The sequence below is a fragment of the Phyllostomus hastatus genome, unplaced genomic scaffold, assembly GCF_019186645.2.
Source record: "Phyllostomus hastatus isolate PE091 unplaced genomic scaffold, TTU_PhHast_1.1 phas_scaffold_46, whole genome shotgun sequence".
Classification (NCBI taxonomy): Eukaryota; Metazoa; Chordata; class Mammalia; order Chiroptera; family Phyllostomidae; genus Phyllostomus; species Phyllostomus hastatus.
This window is the reverse complement of record NW_025334032.1, coordinates 37,719,980-37,733,505: the sequence shown is the minus strand read 5'-3', so window position 1 is coordinate 37,733,505 and position 13,526 is coordinate 37,719,980. Positions and strand designations below refer to the sequence as shown.

At 46.0% G+C, this 13,526-nt stretch overlaps 1 protein-coding gene across 1 annotated transcript in view; it reads left to right on the top strand.

Annotated features, from left to right (window-relative positions):
- Window positions 1-13,526, top strand: part of SNX25 (sorting nexin 25) — an 85,204-nt gene that overhangs the window by 26,534 nt on the left and 45,144 nt on the right. The window contains exons 3-5 of the mRNA XM_045821710.1: window positions 2,954-3,170; window positions 8,727-8,899; window positions 9,975-10,161. Coding sequence (XP_045677666.1) covers window positions 2,954-3,170; window positions 8,727-8,899; window positions 9,975-10,161 — 577 coding nt within the window. The remainder of the gene's footprint in view (window positions 1-2,953; window positions 3,171-8,726; window positions 8,900-9,974; window positions 10,162-13,526) is intronic.

The following is a 13,526-nucleotide window of genomic DNA, read 5'->3' as shown; positions in this document are numbered from 1 at the left end:
TTTTTAAGTATAAACTTCGGTAGTGTTAAGTTCATTTTCATTGTTGTGCAGAGTCTGTAGAACTCTTTCATCTCACAAAACTAAAACTCTGTACCTACTAGACAACGCTTCCTGCTCTCCCCTCCCCAGTCCCTGGTAACCACCCTTCTGCTTTCTGTCTTCGTGAGTTTGACTCTTACGTTCCACGTGTAAATGGAATCATACAGTGTTTGTCCTTTTGTTTTTAGTTTATTTACTTAGCATCACGTCCTCAGGGTCCGTCGGTGTTGCAGCATGTGTCAGAATTTCCATCCATTTAAGTCCGAATAACATTACATTTGTTGCATGTACCACATTTTGTGTATTCATTCATTATCCATCAGCGGGCACGTTAGTTGCTTCTGCCTTTTGGCTGTTGTGCATAATGCTGCTATGGACACAGTGTCCCTTTAATTTTTTAAGACTTGGAAGTGCAATTTCCCTGCACTTCAGCATGGCAGACTTCTCTAGGATGGGCCAGTTCGTTTCAGAAGTAATTCTGGGAAGACATACAGGATAGGGCTGAGAACTAGTTGACAAAAACCAAAACAGAACAAAACAAATGAATAAAAAACAAAACCCATTATCCAAAGCCTTTGGGCGTAAGAGCTTTAGTTAGTTACACTTTTCTACAGTAATTTTTGGCATATTCTTAACCTTTACAACATGCTGTCCTTTGTTTTAATTAAGCCAAATGATTTCCAAGAGAGTTGATGATTGTGTGATCTACCAAAGGAGAGAGATAGGCTGTAATAAAAGTGGTTATTGAGAAAAAAGATTATGCATTTAGCAGTAGTTGTTAAAAAAACACATGAATATTGCAGTAACTGTGTATGGTGCCAGTTGGGGTACTGGAAATATCGAAGGGGACACTATGTAAACTATGTAATTGTCTAGTTGCTAAGCTGTACACCTGAACCCAATACAAAATAAAATAGAAAAAAAAGCAAACACAGGAAAAAAATTAAGAAGATGCAGAGAATACAGCCAAGAGAGTGTACTTCTCCTACTTAGATCACGGTATCAATGACAGCTTTCCAAACCATTCAGACCAGTCCCCAAATAAGATAAACCTAGAAGTAACAAACGTAGGCTTCAAGTTTCTGTGTTACCAAGGTTAATGCAGTATATTTTGGTAATAAAGTACATTAATCACATAGTCCTTTCCAATATATTAATAAGCTTAAATATTCCAAAGCTTTTCTGTACAATAAAGAAAATAATCATTTAAAATATTTAATTGAAAAAAAAACTAACATAAGACAAATTAAAACCAGAATTGTCTTCTAAAAATTTGGACATTTAATTTAATAAGGAATTAGAGCCTAAAAATGTGTGTTGGGAAGGCTGAGAGGTTTTGTAAGCATTTAGAAAATCTGTAGTGATTATAATTTGCATCTCTAGAGTATTTTAATTTATATTTCTGAACCCTGGTACCAGCATATTTAATTGAAATTTTGAATATTATTAGCTATTTTTAGTAGACTTGCCTTCATAAAACTGAGGGTCTTTTTGGTGTGCTTGCAAATTATAACAGGGGTGCTTGTTAAGGCTACAGCAATTTTAGTTCATTTTATAAGAAATGCTTAAGAACATTTATTTAAAAATTTCCCCTGGCCCTGGCTGGGTGGCACAGTAGGTTGGAGCATTGTCTCATATGCCAAAAGGTTGCGGGTTCAATCCTCAGTCAGGGCACATACGTAGGCTGTAGGTTCGATTTCCGGTTGAGATGTGTACAGGAGGCGGCCAATTGATGTTTCTCTCTCACATCGATATCTCTCTGTCTCTCTGTCTCTCTGTCTCTCTCTCTCTCTCATCGATAAATGTATCTGTGGGGGAGGATTAAAATAAAAAGAATTACTAGCTTGTCACATGGGGTTAATTCCTGAGGGGTAAAGAGAACTCTGAAGAATAGGGATCCGCAGATGAGTGGGAACACTATCTCCAGGGTCCCTGGGCAAAGCACTGGAGTGAGGGGTGCATTGGAAGAGAAGTCCCTCACCACAGAGAGCTGCGATCCAGGCCTCTTTGGAGAGGGCACGGCCTTGTTCCACGTGATGGTGGAGAAGTTTGGGGAGATACCAGAGGCTGGGGGAAGCCACCCCCCATGTGCCAGTGGAGTTCTCTGGGAAGCTGCCCTCTGGGTGCTGTTGGAACTCGCTGGCGGTGAGCACCACCAGTGCCCCTCGTGCTGCCATTAGCTGCACGTGCAGAAGCCCCCCAAGAAGAGCACACAGGAACCGGGAGAGAAGCCCTTTCTGCCCCAGGGTGCTCCCAGCACCCTCTACTGATAAATCGTAATAACATTATTCTGGTTGGCAAAGAAGAAATGTATATGGGGTTGAGCTCCAGTATCAGAGTGGGGCAAAAGAGGGTGAATTTGGAGCTGCAAGGCAACAAATTGATAAATTAGTACGCTCCATAAGTGTGTTGTCACTATCTAAGATGCTCTATTTTTAGCTAGTTTGGAACCAGACAGACTATTTAAAAATTGGGCTCCCCAGGAAAATGTAGGACATAAGGTCATTGGTCACTGTACCCCAAAACTTCCAGTTAAATGAGAATCTTTCATTTTGAAAGATTATGTGTTTGTTTTTATACTGTCTTTGCATTTTATTTATTTTTAGAGAGGGGAAGGGGAGGGAAAGAGAGGAGGAGAAACATCAATGTGTGGTTACCTCTTACGCATCCTCCAATGGGGACCTCGCTCACAACCCAGGCATGTGCTCTGACTGGGAATCGAACCTGTGACCCTTTGGTTCGCAGGACAGCACTCAGTCCACTGAGCCACACAGCCAGGGCCCTACTGTACTTTTTGTATTTTAAACAGTGTACATTAAACAGTAGGTGGCCAGTCTCCAGTATAAACAAACGCTGTGTCGGTCTTTGCTTCTTTCATCTAAGTTTTGCTCACTGCTTTGTTTATTCCCGGTAGTGTTCGACTACAGCTATAGAGATTACATTCTGTCCTGGTACGGGAGCCTCAGCAAAGACGAGGGACAGCTGTACCACCTGCTCTTGGAAGACTTCTGGGAGATCGCCAAGCAGCTGCACCACAGACTGAGCCACGTGGACGTGGTGAAAGTCGTCTGCAATGACGTCGTGAGGACCTTACTCACTCACTTCTGTGACCTGAAGGCTGCGAATGCCAGGTAAAGGTTCGAACATGGGGAACCTCCTCCTTTTTCACATGCAGATACTGTTCTTATTGGTCAAGGGACCACAGTCAAGACGAACTCTAGAATACTCTGTCTCTTGCTGATGCTTGGCTTGAAATGTAGACATATTGAGGGGAATTATCATAGTGTTGTGACAGCACAGATTTTTAAAAAATAACTTCGTAATAGCAAGCTACTTTGTAGACTTGTTTAATTTTGTAAGTATCTTAAACAGTGAAGTGAATTTCACTGAATCAGCACTATCATGAAGTTATTAATAGTATAATGGATACCTGGAAATAGAAAATGATAGTGTTTTATGCTGTAAAGAGTATCACTGAGTTTACAATATTTAGAAAAGTTCAGTTGTTTTTTTTGTGTGTGTGAGCCCTGTGCTAAGAACATTGCCACATCCTGAAAATGGATTTTTAGATGGAACTTAATATTGGAGCCTGTGCGATATGGTGAGAGATGTTTCGAAATGAAGACGGCGGACAGGGGGCTTGTTGGCCTTTTGCGCTGTGCATGGGGAGGGTCTGTGCCCCTCACGCAATTGCCTTTGGAAGGAGATTTCAACAAGGCCAGCTCTGTGCTGGCGGTAAATCTTCCTTCCTTAGGTTTGCTGATGGGATCCTCAGCGAACGCGTCGCTCCGAGTGCGTGCAAGAGTGATGCCTTATGCGCTCCTAAGCTGTGCACACAGAGCAGGCTTCTGAGATGGGGAGCCCTCTGCCTGTTTGGAAGTGGACCCAGCTGGAGTAGGAACAGGGCTCCCTATGGTTAATTGGCCTATTTTCTCTGGTGTTATTCTACCTCCACTTTTAGGGAGGAGAGAACGTTTTTGAAAGCTACACAAGGGGGCGAGTAAGTAGCCTTATCGCGTAGGTGGTAATGCATCTTCTTGTTCTAAGAAGGTCTCTCACGTGAATCTGTCAGGAAACAGCCTCCCTGCTGCCCTGCGGTGTTGCTCAGTGGGGCCTGGTCGCTGAACGCTCTCGCACGGCAGCTGCCGGCCACCCCCAGCGTGTTGCTTCTTCCCCGTATCGTCTTCTCTCCCGAAGTCCGCCTGGCACAGGCTTATGAGTCCGAGGTCCACAACAGAGCCATCACATGCCTACAGTTTTCCGGCAAACTTGTAAAAACTTGGACTCCTAGAAAGAAAGACATCTTATATCGTGACCCAATTTCATAAAACAATACTGTTATTACATGGGATAACTGATACATTTTGTTAACATTTTCTTTTAAATGGTGTTTGAAGCTAAGTAAATTCTATTTTGTTCCTTGTGGGTTACAACTCATGGTCTAAAAAAATTACTGTGCGGTGGTTACTATTTTTTTGGCCTCAGGAGTCCTCTACGCTCTTACACATTACTAGGCACCCAAAAGGGTTTTGTTTATGGGATCATACCTCGTGGTGCGCTGGGGCCAGCCTGTCCTGGCTGAGGAGAGGTAACTCTTCCTGACTCTGAGTTCAGTGACGTCGCATCATTAGCTTGTAACTGGCCATGCGGGGATATTTCCACTGTGAAATGGGCGAACGCTACAAATGAGAGCTTTTCTTTTTTCCATCCCCGTTGAAGAGCCAGTTGTTAAACATTTACCAGCTCACCAGTTATATCTACCAGTATTTACCATGTCAGGTATTAAAACTAAGAAACTTTTAAAATGCAAGAGTATGCAGTATACTCTCCATTAGCCATCAGAGTGATGATGTCATCACATCTTGTGGCCTCTAGAAAACTCCACTGTGCTTGTGAGGCTGAGAGTGAAAACACAGATGACATTTTTCTGTGACTATGAATATAGTTTTGACCTCGGAGCACCCCTGAAGGGGTCTTGGGGACACGTAGGAGTCTCCAGACCAGCCTGTGAAAATTGCTGTTGACAGAGAAGTTTACTTCCAGCAAGGGGGCATGTGCCCTAATAAGGAAGGTGAGAGAGGTGGGACTCGTGGGCTACCTCCCCAGAGTCTCAAAGCTTCAGCCTCTGCTTTTGAGGGTTCAGCAGCCCGTGGAGCACCCGCCGATTGGCCATAGTGTCTGTTACGCAAGGCGCTCCGCACTTCTCCCTGGTGGACACTGCCAAAGCCTTGAACTGAGTGGAGGCTCGTTTTAAGGTAAAGTAGTTAAATTATGGTCCACTACCGGAAAGTATTTTAAATCAGTGTTTTATTCCAGTTAGAAGGCCGATGGATTTAGGTTTGGGAGAAGAGCAAGTGGTTAGAGAAATTTGGTATTTTTATGATTATCTGACTTTAACATTGAAATATATTTTTCATTGAGACATTTACCATCTTCTGAAATTACTGCTTCTGTGGATAATATATGTTACAGATAAAGCATCAGAATAATAGAAACAGAGGAGTTATTTTATTTTTTATTTATTTAATTTTTTTTAAAGATTTTATTTATTTTTAGAGAAGGAAGGGAGGGAGAAAAACAGAGAGAGAGAGAGGGAGAGAAACATCAATGTGTGGTTGCTCGGGGTCATGGCCTGTAACCCAGGCATGTACCCTGACTGGGAATCGAACCTGCAACTCTTTGGTTCGCAGCCCGCGCTCAATCCACTGAGCTATGCCAGCCAGGCATTTTATTTTTTAAATTTATTTATTTTTAGAGAGAGAGGAAGGGAAAGAGAAAGAGGAAGGGAGAGAGAGAGAGAGAAGAAGAGAAACATTGATCGGTTGCCTCTTGTGTGAGCTCTGACCGGGGACCTAACCCACAAACCCAGGCGTGTGCCCTGACCAGGGCTTGAACCCACAGCCTCTTGATCTGGGGGACAACACCCGACCATCTGAGCCACACTGGGCGAGGCAAATTGATTTCATTTTAGAAACTTCTTTTCTTTGGGCTTCCAGTTGTCTTCCACCCAGGGCAGATCTGTTCTACTGATATCTAGGCGGTGCCTGGACGCTCTCATTGATGGTCCTTATTAAAGAAAATACGCTCTCACTGTTCTCTGGGATTATGGATGTTTGACAAGTACCAGAGGGCCACTGGTGTTCTGCATACGGACGATCATGCGTGCCCCGGGGGGGAAGCCAGGAGAACTGATAACTGCTTGTGTGTCGTCTTCTCCAAATCACACCGGGAAACCGATGGGCAGCCCATTTGGGTTTGCTGGCTAGATCTGTGCTTGCTGGCCCCAGGTGCACCGTGCCCTTATCCTGGAAATCTCCATGGCTGTGCAGGTGCCCTTGGCTGCGAAATGGCTCGACAGCCTGGGAGGCTCCGGTTGACGTGGCCACTATCAGACAGGAGAGTAATAAATTGCGTTAATAAAAGCAGCGCACCCTCCGGCCGACTGTTAGGCGGTTATGTGGTGGCAGCTTTCCGGGGGGCCTGTATTTATTTCCAGGCCAACATTCTCTTGCTGCTTCAAGCCGATCCAGATGACATTTAGGTCTTGCCTCTGCTTCCGCTTCCTCTGTCCCATCTGTCTTGTTCTGGCGGGTTTCAGGAAAATCTAAAAACAATTGTTTTTTATGCCATTACATCGATAGCATCTTTAATTTCGTAGTTGCTTTACGATCTCCGTGTTTTGTTTACCAGTCAAGCACTGATACGGTGTTTCAGGGGAAAAAAATAATGTTCTTATTCACATATTTCTTTTCTTTATCGCTGCAGTTTTTTTCTCCCCTCATCTGTGCAGTCTCTGACTGTGGTGTGGGGTAAAGAGCCTGGCCTTGAGAGTTATTTTCACCATTTGTTACCTCTGTGATTGGACCGCTCACTTAACTGCTCAGATCCTTAACATTCTCATCTATAAATGGTGATGACCACGTATACTTCTTGGTGTAGGTGGGAAAGAGAAGTAATGGTGCACCTAGGAAGTTCACAAAAGGTCCTTTTCCTCCCTCGGGGCACGAGAGCCCGAGGTCAGTCACAGGGCTGCAGTGAACAGATTCACGCCGACCGGAGGAGGAGGCCGCTGCCACCAGGACGAGGGCTGCGGTCCTCCAGATGTGACATGGGTCCTCCAGATGTGACATGGACGTCTCCTGACCCAGAAGCAGCCCTTGGACTCGTGATTCTTTCTTGGCTTCTGAAGCGGCGCCTGATGTCCACTTACTAGGGGGCATCATGGGAGTATCCTGCCCGGAGTTCGCAGAGGGCTCCCTTTCCTTCTCCCAGAGGTCAAGCTTGTCTGACCGGCCTTCTGGGCTTCGGCTCGGTCCGCAGGCTCTCCCCTGACTCAGCTGCAGGGGGGAGAGGGATCCGTGCCAGTCCGAGGGTCAGGCCCCGTCCGTTGTCCGTCTCCCACTGGAACAAGAGGGGGCGGTGCGCACTCTCTGGGAGGGAGTTTGATATTTAAAGAAGCGTCTCATGAAAGTGGGATTTTTTTTTTAGCCAGCTTCCCACAATAATATTAACCAAATATATGTATTTAAAGTAAAGTGTCACCCTTAAAAGTGCTTGAAATGACAAAGTAGCATGTAAATCTTATTGAACTCTAGCCGGCAGCATAGCTGGAGTTTAAAATAATTGAAGGTGCCAGTTAAAAAAGGCAGCGTAGATTAGTGTATGGGCAAAGGCTCGCTCTTACCATCTCTCTGTTCGTGTTGTCGGCTTTGCACGTTAGGGGCGAACCCCTCCCATTTGCTGGAGAAGACAAGGAGGAAATCTTTCTTTTTCAGTGTGCACATTCTAGAAACTAGTCTATCTCGTGCAAAAAGAAATCATGGTTCCCCCCTGAGAGACGTTGGTCATAATGGCTCCAATAGGCACTTATTGTTTCATTTCCCGGGCAGGACCTGGTTTGCTTCCTCCCAGTCCGTTCAGTGTTTGTTTTTTCCTCTCTTCCAATATTGGCCACGAGTTACTGTAAGAAGCCCATAAACTTTAACAAATTACCTCCCTCTTCTTTCTTGAGCTGCTGCCAAGGTACTGTAGGAAAAGGAGGTATAGGAAGTTCTCTCCATTCTTCCTCCCTCCGGTCCTCCGACCTAGTGGCCCTCGGGTGGGGTGGGGTCAGTGCTGACAGGGGGTCTGTGACCCGGGCTGGCAGAACTAGTTGGAAAACACTCGGGAGCCTCACAGAAGACAATGTGCCCCCTGAATTATGTAGCATCAAGCCGTGCACTCTCTCTCCTCAGCAGACGCGCTGTGGGTTTTTTTAATCCCATGATCCCCCAGTCAGGAAAGCTGGCCGGTGCCTCTGGTTTATGCTTTGTTAGCAGGTTTTGTTGTTTTTTTTTTTTCCTTTGCAAAGTAAAGCTGTAGATCACATTTATGAAAGATCTAGGAGACTTAAACATAATCTAGTTAAAGAAGTACTCACACCTTTCTGGAGTGTTGCTGTGATTCGGGAGTTATGTATAACTGTTGGTGCTACTTAAGGTTTGAAATCCCCAAAGGTTGTGCATTTGCACCCAGATTAGTCTGTGGTTAAGAAAATTCTTGACCACTGATATCATTGAGGAGCAGACACAGTTTTTAAAACCGATGCATTGCCCACTTGAAATATTTTTTACCTAATGGCCTATAACTGAAGTGTTTCTAGAATTTTCTTTCCTCCTTTTATCCTCTCTCATGTGTCCACTTTGTAGACAGGAAGACCAGCCAAGGCCGTTTGTGTTGCATGCGTGCTTGAGGAACTCGGCTGAAGAAATAAGATTCCTGCAGACGTGTTCTCGGGTTCTGGTGTTTTGTCTCCTCCCCTCCAAGGACGTCCAGTCTCTCAGCTTGCGTATAATGCTCGCAGAGATTCTCACAATGAAAGGTAACCTCCCATAAGTAATCGATATTTCCAATTGTGATGGCAGTTGTGCAAATGAAGGTGCTGCACACTAATGTGATGGGTAGCAGGTGACAGGACACCTGCACGGACCTTGCACACTGTAGGACGCAGGAGATTTAGAATATTTTCAAAGTACTAAGTTTAAATGTCACTCAGAGAGGGCATCATTTGGCCATATCCGATGAACAGATTTTTATATAGCATCACCCAGTGCTATATAAAAAATAACATTTGTTGTCAAAACAACAACATTTTGTTGTTTATTTTGACACAGGATAACCAGCCCGTACACTTTTCATAGGAAACCTCCATTTGGGATAGCTTTTGCATTATCCAGGCCAGTAACATATATGTTAATGAAAGAGTATCTCTATTCAAACTCCAGTGTGCATTTACTTAAAATTCCTTTGCTACAAGATTCATTGATAATGCCTATATGTAATTTTGTGAACTTGGAATACATTTTTTTTAAAAAAGGAACTGTACCACAATATAATATGATTACTAGAAAAAAGTATATCCAGGGACATGCTTAGCCAGGTAAGAAAAAGAAGAAAATATGACCTAAGAGAAAATTTTCTACCTCGTAATTTCACACAAATAACATTGCATTTGCTGGGCATTGACTGACCCTCAGTATTTCAGGATTAGCCAGTGGTACCCAGTAGCTGATGTAATCAACCACAGAGAAAAGAGGAACTTTTGAACCTAAAGTCCATAGAATGAATTTGTAATAGTGTCATTGACTTTTTAACAACTTACCCCCTGAGGTCTGCTTTCAGCAGTGGGGAGAAAGTTGATTTTCATCTTTGGGCAGACAGAACATGTTGAGCCTTATAAAGAAAATAAACGAAAAAAAAATCAAAGCACTTAATTTTGATAGCTTTGTTAGTAATTTCGGAAAGGCAGGCGTGTGTGTGTGGGTATGTGTATGTCTTCATGGTCCTCATTTGGGTAGTTTTAAATGTTCCCCAAACGTGGATTCAGTTGCACAATAGAAAGACAAGTCCTTTACAGAGCAACGCCCTTTTCAGCTGTGCCGTCTTGCCCTCCCCAGTGTTGAAGCCCGCGGTGGCCTTGCTCAGCAACCCAGACTACATCAACCAGATGCTCCTGGCCCAGCTGGAGCGCAGGGAGCAGATGAATGAGCATCACAAGCGGGCCTACACCTACGCTCCTTCCTACGAAGAGTTCATCAAGCTCATTAACAGCAACTCGGACGTGGAGTTCCTGAAGCAGCTCAGGTATCTGGGGTCCAGCCGGAGCACCACAGTAGCTGCTGACCCTCGACTCGGCCTGGGTGGGTGGAGACGAGCCTGTTGGCCCGGGAAGCCGAGGGGAAGGAAGTCTGCGCGCCTTGCCTTCAGTGATCGCCGCACGTATCCAGCTCCTCCTCTAGCAGTGGAGTGAGTTTTCTCTAAGTGCCACGTGTTTAGGTACTTAGGTTACGTGGATTGAAAGCCGGTCGGCTGGCAGGAGTATCAGGCTCAGCCACTCTGGTCCTTTCCTTAGGAAAGCGTCGGAAGGAGGTGATGGGAGTTTAGATTACATTGCAGAACACTGCGTTGATTTTCATTGGTCTTCGAGACCCCTGCAGAGAACATGCGGGTTTGGGAGTAAAGGGTTCTTGACTAATTGTTTCGAGAAAACACATTTGAAATAGACCCCAGGAGTCTCTCTTATAGGAAAGTTCGATCTCACTTACTGTACTTGATGTATTTTAGGGGTGAGTGTGTGTGTTTTGTTGTTCTTTTTACAGTAAGTGTGTGCACATACGGTGTGATTGCATAGTGTTGTGTAGCTGGTGGCCTTTCTGGGCTCCTGTTTCTCTAGTCACTCTGGGTTTAGCGTCTGCAGATGGTCACGCATGGGGAAGAAAGGAAACTCGGGCACATCATTTTCCCTCTGATAGCTCATTCTGGCAAATCGCTGATGGAAAAGTAAACATTGGCTGAAACGGGATCTTTGACCATTTGAGATTTTACACTTGCCTTCTTTGCCCCTGAACTGGGGTCAACGTTAAGCTGAGTTACAAAAAGCGGCCAAAAGACTTTAAAAAAATGAACGGGACTCATTATTGTGAACAGCCAACTCTTGGTCGGTCCTTCAGCGCCACCATCATTCTGCGTCCGAGCGCAGTCCCTCGTTATAGGCGTGGATCATAGTAAGAACTAATGGTTTAGTTTTTCAAAATGCACCAACCGGAGGCTCAGCTCTAGGGATGCTATGCATAGCTTCGTGTTGGCCGTTCATCACCTGGTAGGTAAAGAAACAGCTCGGCAAGAGTTGCCTCCTACGGACGAGCCCATGGTGTCGCAGGCCCCAGGGCCATCGGACCCCCTGCGCTTGTCCCAGTAGGAGCGCCGTGGACTGCCCCGGTCTGCGTGGCCAGGGCTTGCACCCGACGTTCTGATTTCACACGCTCCCTCTGACACGAGACGGAACAGAAACCGTGTGAGCATTGCCGTCTTCCTCTTCCGTCGTCGCTTCCTCTTGATCTCGTACATAGGGCAGCACAGGGGGTCCTACGGAAGGGGGCAGGCCCTCCGAGCACAGGGAGGCTTTGAACAGGCAGCGCAAATGCTGAACTCAGGAATGGCTCTTTCAGCCCTGGCTGGCGTAGCTCAGTGGATTGAGCGCGGGCTGCGAACCAAAGTGTCACAGGTTCAATTCCCAGTCAGGGCACATGCCTGGGTTGTCGGCCATGACCCCCAGCAACCGCACATTGATGTCTCTCTCTCTCTCTCTCTCTCTCTCTCTCTCTCTCTTTTTCCTCCCTCCCTTCCCTCTCTAAAAATAAATAAAATCGTTAAAAAAAAGAATGGCTTTTTCAAATATTGAGATAATTCACATACCACAAAATTCATCATTTTAAAGTATACGATTCAGTGGTTTTTAGTACATTCCAAGGCTGTGCATCTGTCATCACCAGTTCCTGAATGTTTTCATCACCCTGGAGAGAGACCTGTGCCTGTTAGCCGTCCCTTCCCATTCCTTGCCTCCCCCCTCCCCCCGCCGGGCCCTTGGCAGCCACTAGCCCGCTTTCAGTGTCCGTGGATTTGCTGGTTCTGGACACTTCGTGGAAATCAAGTCGACCCACAGGTGGCCTGTTGTGACTGGAACTTCGTTCACTGAGCATAGTGTTCTCAAGGTTCGCCCGTGTTGTAGAATATATCGGTATCTTATTCCTGGTTTTGGCTGCATAACATTCCATCGTATGAATATACCCTATTTGTTTATCTGTTCACCAGCCCATGGAAATCCGGGTCGTTTGCACTCGAAAGAACGCCCTTTGAGTAATTAATTGTTGAGCATCTTCAGTAGCCTCATCAGCGACTGTTGATAAACACAGGGAGGGGCAAACATTCTTTGGAATATACACAGAGTTTATTCTTGTATTATTATTTATTAATTACTGTATTATTTTCCACATTAACAATGGTAAACCTGCTTTTGCCCCACCTTGTGAACGAGAGTCAGATAAAATATTGCAGAGTCCTAACCTCTCTCGGCGGCCGCCTGCCCCCCGCTGCACACCTGCCCCCACTGCACACCTGCCCCCGGCGGGGAGTGATGGAGTGCCGACTCCAGGAAGGGCGTGTCTCTGGGGCACATTCCTGTCCGACTGTTGAGCTCTCTGGGCCTGCCACCCCACCGTCAGACGCGGTGCTTCCAACGGAGTCTGTAAAGTCAGAGGGGAGGCCCCTTGGAGGTACTTCGGTGATTTAGATAATCAAACTATTAGAAACAAAAAGAATGCGTTTTCAGATTTAATTACATTGGCACCTTAATGGAGCGCAACTGGAATGACCTCTTCTGACCCTGTCTCTTTATAAACTTTCAGTTCCTCATGTCAGTTTCTGGAAGTATGTCTCTGACTTCCTCTGGAAGGACTGCAAAGTTCTCTCTTAACAAGGAATGTAAACCTCTTAAAAGAGTCGTATGCATTTGGCAGCACAGCTATGGGATCATGGTAACCCCTCAGTGATCTTGGCGAAATCCCTTTGGAGAGGAACACTGCGGAAGGCGTTGGTCTCGATGATCGGTGCACACACCAGGAGTTTAGCTTCTGGGGTCCTTTTGTACGCACTGTGCTGAGGCAGCTGCCCCGGACCTGGGGCTCAGGCAATTCCTCGGGCTCTGCCGTGTGATAGAGCGCCGGGCCGTTCTGTGGCACGGGCGTGTCTTCTGTCCACGGGGCTGCTGGCCCTACGCGCTGCATCTCCGGAACAGACCCGGGGGCCACCCTTTATTCTCTGCTTCTGGTTCAGCTTGAGCTCGAGAGGCTACCGGGAACAATGCTGCTGTGGCGGAGATAGATCGTTTTGCCCAAACACGTAGGTAGTGTTGCATAAATTATCTTGTTATTTGGCTCCTTATTGTGTATCGGACAGAGAAGTTGCTCTCTAGGCCAGGGTCAGGTCTCCTTTTTGTTACTGATGGGCGAAGTTGCTCTCTATCAGACCCCCATCTGGAGCCGACACTGGGAGGCTTATCAGCTGTCTGCCGCTGGTGGTGCGGCCTCTCCAGTCCCGGTCCACGCCGTTCTGCGGTCCTTCTGAGGACACGCGAGTGCTCTGCTGTCTGACCTGATGGGTGCTCTGGGCCA